Genomic DNA, 7593 nt, shown 5'->3' with positions numbered 1-7593 from the left:
CTGTCACCAAAGTACACCAACATATACATTCATAAATCCTCAGAACATCTAGATTATATCTATTCATATTTTTCACGTGTTTCACTCCTTTGCTGTATACCAAAGAGTCTGAAGGTTCTAGACTCCAAACATCATACAATGCTTTCGAGTAATAAAGTAGTTCGTCAATAACAAGGCTTCCTTTTGGCCTTGCCTCTACTTCTTCACATACACTTCTCCCTCGTCCCACATTACATTAAAACTAAGAAATTCGTGTCCACTCCTCACTCTCTTATCAAAATTGCAACAATACATCTTACCTCATAAGCAATTTCTGTAATCAGTAAATGATATGTAAGTAAGTGATTATCACACAGTACCCGAAAGCAGTAATATCACCAGTCGCTCGGATGTTCCTGAAGCTCAATGTATTTGTGTGATATTAATGCACCAGTTACCCAGTGAAACAGCAGTAAGTCTTCGGGTTTACAACGCTAAAGTCAGGTGTTCGATTCCCCTCGGTGGAAATACCAGACAACCCGGTGTGGCTTTGCTATAAGAAAACACATACACACATTAATGCACCACCCAAGTGGGCGATAGTACGCTATTCCTGCGCAGGATGAGGCAGTTTTATTTTTTTAACAGAGTGATTGGCTTTGAGTATGAAACTTGCCGCTTTCAACAATAAAACACAACACTCTATAAGAACTTAAGAAGGACATTGGTGACTTTTATGTTTATGTTTATTTGTAATTAAGCACAAAGCTACACAATGGGCTATCTGTGCTCTGCCCACCACGGGTATCGAAACCCGGATTCTAGCGTTGTAGACATATTATGTTTATGTTATGATATGTTAACTTTTTTTGTGTCATATGACACATAGAATAATTCACTCCCACAAACAACAATGTAACTTTGATCAATACACAATCAATCATATCTTCCCGCTGTTTTTCAGTTTATGTTGACATTTTACACGCAACGTCATTTTATTGTTTCGTTCTTCATTTTTTTTTTCTGGTGAAGTCTACTATTATAAAGTACTAAAGTTGTTATTCCCCCCCCCCCATTTTTTTGTTAATGGGTTTGTGTACATTGTTTCGGATATCTCAAACAGTCATAAGTTTTTGAAATCAAATCAAGATATTTTTATTCTATTCGATAACACAAGAAAATGATCTCTTAAAACTTTATTTGACGAAATATTACTCCTATTATGTTATTAACCTATAATAATAATATCTTTATGCGTATATAATTTCGAATTTAATTGTTATTTTAATAATTCTGGTAGATGGCAATGTAGTGCAGCTGATGAGGTAATGCAATTTAAGACATGGAAGCTATCGCAATTATGTTCAGTGAAAAATTTTTAGTTATTTTATTTGAGCTTGCTTAAATTAAAAACTGATTTTTAATGAAAATAAACATTTTCGATGTAAAATTCGGTAAGAATGGTAAAATCTAAGTTTATGTGGAAGGGGGACAAAGACATTATTATTAAGAATTGTTCTTCATCGCATTCATTTTTAAGTACAACCCAAGTATTGACAATGGAACAAGATCTAGATTGTGCTACCGAAGATAATCGACTTTTTTTAGAAGATGAAGGCTTGTGCTTAGAAGATACTTCAGATTTACCAACATCTTTAATTATAACTAATATTGATCAAAGGGTGTTCTCAGATCAAGAATTAAAGGTATAGTAATTTAATTGTAACATACGTTATTTAAATTTAATCACGATTCTAATTTATAATTCTATATCAAAACTTGTGAAATGTTGAATAATGAATTTGGCTCTTGATAACTTTAGTCTTAAGACCAAGTTAAGTTAACATATTAACAATGTAACATAACATAATAGTGTTGATTTTCTTTCTTAGTTGTAAGAATGAAAAGAGTAGAAGACAAAAATATAAATTTTGGCAGAATAGCAGTTATGTTTGGATAAGACAACTTTATTTTTCTAACATGGTGGGTTTGGTTTTCAAATGTGTTGCTTTCAGATATGGGAGATGCAGTTAATTTAAGCCTAGGTACGCTTGATAAATATTTGAATGATAATGGCTGGCTTTAAGTATTTTAATTTTATTTTAAAGAGTTTAGAATGGTGGATGGGATATATATATATATTTGTGTGTGTGTGTGTGTCTATTTTTATGTGCAATATAAAGCTTGGGCCACAGTGGCTGTCACATTTATTTCATTATAGTTATACACCGATCTGCATATTTCTAGACCTGACTCTGAAAGTATTTATCAAGCATTCTCTTGAAATCTAATCTAGTTCAATCTAACATGCCTGAAGGTAATCTGTTTAAAAGGCTGATCACCCCAAGAGTTTTTCTGCTAAATTTGAAACCAGTTGGCAGATTATGTCGTAGCAAAATGTAAAATATTGAATTAATATGGCATATCACTGCATAAAGAATTAATAATAATATTGATGATTGTAATGTTATATGATTCATAATCATTTTATATCAGTCAAAACATAGATGTAACAATAAAATAATCAACTAGTATGCATTTCAGAAAAAAAAGTACTCAAAGTTTATTTTTCATCAGGCATATTATGAACAACATCAAGCACAACTGCAAAAAAAGGTGTTTTAAGAAAAAGGTCTTAATTGCTTTTCCTGTAATTTCCTCCTCTGAGTAACATCAATGATTAAGATATTATATCAAAATAAAACTGCTGTTAAATAACTAGAATATTCAATGATACAGTCATCTCACATTGTTTAACTTTAAATGTTAGTTACTGTTGAATGAAGATTTAAGCAATATTCCTCATCTTCAACAGTTGATAGATGGAAACAAGATGATTGCATTAATTCTAAGCTTGATAAGGAAACTGGAAGTTTAAAGAACGATAAAGCTCCTGGCTCAGATAATATTTTCCCAAGGGTTTTGAGGGTGGTTAAGGATTGGATATATATGAGCAACTTGCTACTATTTTTTGTCAGTCCTTGAATAGTGAGCAGATACAAGAGGAGTGGAAGTTAGCTAATGTAAGTCCTCTTTTCAAGGGAGGTGATAAAATTTGTCCCAGTAATTATAGGCCTATTACTTTTTCATCAGTTGTGGGAAAAGGTTTGGAAAGTCTGATAAAAGATTCTTTACCAAGCCCTTTAACAAAGTTTATAATTTTATTGGATAGTCAACATGGTTTCACCAAGGGAAAACCTTGCTTTACAAATTTCTGACATTGCTTCAAAAGGTTACTACTTAAGTAGATGAGGTTAAGGGTGTAGATTTGGTGTATCTGGATTTTCAGAAATCATTTTACAAGGTGACACATAAAAGGCTTCTAAATAATATTATCTCTATAGATGTGGGGGATAACTTAGCTAATTGGATAGAAGAGTGGCTGGCTGGAAGAAAGCAGAGGGTTGTTACAAATGGAGTTCAGTCAAACTGGATTAATGTCACAAGTTGGGTACCTCAGGGCTCAATCTTAGGATCCTTGTACTTTTTTATTTACATCAATGAAATAGATGAAGGAATGGTCAATAAATTACATAAATTTGCTGATGATATTAAGGTCTTGGGTGTTGCTAGCTGTGAAGAGGATACTGCTGCTTTACAAAAGGATGTAGATCATTTAGTGAGTTGGGCAAATAAATGGCAGATAAGTTTTAATTATAATAAATGCAAGATAATGTATGTGTTATCATAATTTGAATTATAAGTATAATTGGGATGGGAATAACCTTAATAGTGTCATGAAAGAAATGGATCTTGGTGTAATAGTTGATCAGTCTCTAAAGCCATCCAAACAGTGTGCTGTTGCTAGTTGTAGGGCAAATAGGATTTTAGGCTGTATCTACAGAAATATTGAATACAAGTCTAAAGAGGTCACATTTGGAGTATTGTGTTCAGTCTTGGGCTCCGTACCCATAGGAAGGACATTGAATTGTTGGAAAGGGTTACTAAAATGATTTCTGGGATAGAGGGGTTGTCATATGAGGAGAGATTAAGATCTCTTAAATTGTTTTCTTTTGAAAAAAGAAAAGTTAGAGACAGGATCTGATTGAGGTGTTTAAGATTATAAAGGAATTGATAGTGTTGATGTGTCATATTTTTTTATACTTAATGGTGAGAATAGAAAGACTAGGGGACACAAATATAAATTTTGGTAAGGTAGGAGTCATCTTCAGGTGAGACAGTTTTATTTTTCTAACAGGATAGTTGGTCTTTGGAATGGGTTGCCTTCAGATGTTGTGGAGACAGTAAATTTAAGTGAGTTTAAAAGAAAGCTTGATAACTATATGAATGATAAGGACTAACTTTAAAATTTTTTTCTAATTTATTTATTTAATAGTTTTAGTTTAATTTAAAGGATGAGACATCCGAGATGGACTAATAGGTCCCTTGTTGTCCATAAACATTTTGTTAAGTTCTAACACTGCATTTTGTTTGAAAAATGAAATTGCTTTAAATAAGAAAACTTCCAGTCTGCTGTATTTTAATCTTATGCCCCTTAGTCCTACCACTCTTACAATTAAACACAAAAGATGATGATGCATTAAACCTATCTATTCCCTTTATTATTTGGAACATTTTGATCAGATCATCTCCAATCCTTCTTTTATCAAAGAAAATAATTTTAAGGGTCTTAAACTGTCCTCATATAACAGACCCTCCATTCCAGAAATCATCCTAGTAGTCCTCTATTGAATGTTTTTTAACATCTCAGTCTTCTTCTTAAAGTAAGGAACCTAAGACTGAATAAAATACTCTTATCCTAACTACTATCCTCCGTTCATCTCTTCTTTGAGGCTACCCACTGTTCCCCCTGAGGGTTTTTCAGGCAGATACGCATCCCCGCCTTTTTTCCATGTTGTTGTGCTTATCTTCTTCTGCCCTTTCCCTTTATACTTGGCTCCTCTGTTGTTGGGGTCTCCTTATACATACACACTTTTGTCACACGTGTCTCCTTCCTTCATATTTATGGGACTTTTGTTTGGTGCATTTTTTGAGCCAGTTCATATTTGGAGATCTCCCTGACTCTTTGAAATCCAGGGTGGAGGCTGCACATCAACATTCCTCTCTTTCCTCCTTGGTTTCTTGTTTATTCCAACCTTCTACTACTCCCATCTCTGTGTTTCATCCTCCTGCTTCCTCCCCTCTCCCAGTGCCTCCTTCCTGAGTTTCAGCAGCAAGCTGCCAATTTTCTCATCAATGTGCTCTCTGGCACCATTGGCAGTAGTGACTATCCCATTGGTTCTGGCACTGTAGGGGCATGGTTGACCAGGTTTGTTCATCTGTGGCACCCATTCACCACAGATACCTGTATTATTCAGGTGTTGTCAGAAGGAATTTCCCTTTGTTTCCTGGATCCCCCATTATCCCACTTTCCTTTTACTTCCCTCCTCCATGGAATCCCATTTCCTGCCAGTGCCTATCAGAAGCATTTCGAGATCTTTTGCTCAAGAACAGTATTGAACCACTTATCCTTCTAAATAGTTTTTATTCCTGGGTGTTTGTTCTTTCCAAGAGGAATGGAGATTGGCATCCTGTCATCAATCTCTCTAGCCTCAACACTTCACTGACCTTACTTACTTGACCATGGAATCTTTTCTCACTATTCAGTGGGCATTTACTCCATGTCTTTGAATGACAAAGATAGACATCTTGTATGCTTATCTTCACATCCTCTTCTCTCTGGCCTTCTGGCATTACTTCCATTTTGTCCATAACAGTCAAGTTTTCCAATTCTGTGCTCTACCATTTCGTTTGGCATTGGCTCCTTACATTTTCTGCTGTGTGGTTAGAGTCTTTGCCCATAATGTTCACTACCACAGTTTGTAGTTCCATCATTATGTGGATGACTGGCTACTTTTGACTTCATCCCAACAATATTCTCTCTCACACATGCATTTCTTTCTACAGGATGCTGTTCTTGTTGTTTGGCTGATCAAGTTGGAGTAGCCCTTTTTCACCCCAACACAGTACCTGATACATTTAGGAGAGTGTTTTTCAACACCTTACTCAGTTAGGCCCAGCCCTCTCCTATTCATTTGAGGTCAATGGAACTCATGGTTTCCAAAGCCCAATCCTTTCCTTTTCTCCCTGCATGTGAGGTTTTATCTTTTTTTCGGGACCTGGGCTTCCATAGAAACTCTTACACACTGGGGTTGTCATGTTTTGTCTTCAGTGCCTGTTGCACAATCAATAGAATCTCCCTTGGGATCCCTCTATCTGCCTTACTCTTTTCCTCCAGGTAGATTTTACCTGGTAGCTAAACAGAGACAACACCTCGGCTAGTGTTCCTTTGCCAACTACCTGTCCCAGATAGTATCTGTTTACGAATGCTTCTCTCACAGAATGGAGTGTGTGTGGGGGAGGGTATATGGATTATTGGGAAGTTGCAGTCCATTGGTCAGTTATCAATTCTTCTCTTCTCATCAGTCTTTTGGAACTTTTAGGTTATGGTTCATTTCCTACCTTCAGTATGTAGCCATTTGATAATGATGCATTCTGAAAATTAGACTGTTGTTTTTTACATGAATGAGCATTTTTGCTATCTTTGTGAACATTGGATTTCCTTTTATGGCCCAAAGCTCAGCAAATCTGCCTTCTGGCTTGTCACATCCAGGGTGCTCTGAATCATGTAGCTGATCATTTATCTCATCATGACAAGATTCTGCTCATGGAGTGGTCCTTAGCTCCTCAATTTTTTCAGTAGTTATGTTTCCAGTTTGGTACTTCTCTTCCAGATTCATTTGCCACACATCTCAATTCCAAATTACCCCTATTCTAGTATCTGGTTCCACATCCTTTGACTTTGAATGCTCTCAGCTAGGATTGGACTAACCTTTACCTTTATGCCTATCCTCCTATCTGTCATCTTCTTTGTGTTCTCTCCCTGATTCAAGTCACTCCATTGGAGTCATTCTCATTGCACCATTCAGGCCTGCTCAGCTGTGGTTTTTATTCCTGACCCTCCGGCAGTTATCCCCTCCATTACCTCATCTCCTTTGCCTCTGTGTATCATCCCTCAGAGTCTACACTCTGGCTTCATGCATGGTTTGTCTGGTCCTTTAGGAGGCAATCTGGACTCTATGCAGGTAGCCTCCCTTTTTTTTCCTGTTCTCTTTGCCTTTCTTTGTTATATCTTTACCAGATAAAATGGCCCATTTTCCACCATTGGTCTCTGTACAGTGGTTTCTTTTTTTTCTCCCACCCTTCTGTTCCTCACCTTTCTTAACTTTTTACCTGGCTATTTGATAATGGTTTGTCAGTGTCTGCTGTTGTGGCTACAGAGCAGCCTTATCTAATGCTTTTCATTTTTTCTATTCCTGCTACATTTTTTCCTCTCATGACCTGTTTCTCTTGTTCTGCTCCCCTTTGTATCCTTCATCCACCCTATCCAACACTCCTTCCTGATTGGAATTTTAGTGTGGTTCTCCATGCCCTTTCTCTTCCTCCCTTTGAACCTTTGGCTACGTGTTCCATATACCACCTTTCCTTAACTCTCTCAACATGAGCTCTGTCAATTTGACCAATCACATTACCTCTTTGTACTCATTTAAAGTCTTTATAGATTTATTACTTCTAACTTTTAATATAGTGTGTATATTTTCACAAAATTTGGCA

The 7593-nt window shown here is 36.1% G+C and overlaps 1 protein-coding gene across 1 annotated transcript in view; it reads left to right on the top strand.

The window, feature by feature from the left end:
* The first annotated feature begins 1296 nt into the window (after nucleotides 1-1296).
* The window catches only part of LOC106478678 (calcipressin-2-like), a 17893-nt gene continuing 11596 nt past the window's right edge, over nucleotides 1297-7593 (top strand). The window contains exon 1 of the mRNA XM_013939237.2: nucleotides 1297-1685. Coding sequence (XP_013794691.1) covers nucleotides 1440-1685 — 246 coding nt within the window. The 5' untranslated portion in view covers nucleotides 1297-1439. The remainder of the gene's footprint in view (nucleotides 1686-7593) is intronic.

The sequence above is a fragment of the Limulus polyphemus genome, unplaced genomic scaffold, assembly GCF_000517525.1.
Source record: "Limulus polyphemus unplaced genomic scaffold, Limulus_polyphemus-2.1.2 Scaffold240, whole genome shotgun sequence".
NCBI lineage: Eukaryota > Metazoa > Arthropoda > Merostomata > Xiphosura > Limulidae > Limulus > Limulus polyphemus.
The sequence above is the reverse complement of the archived record's forward strand: the minus strand, read 5'-3'. Positions and strand labels throughout refer to the sequence as shown.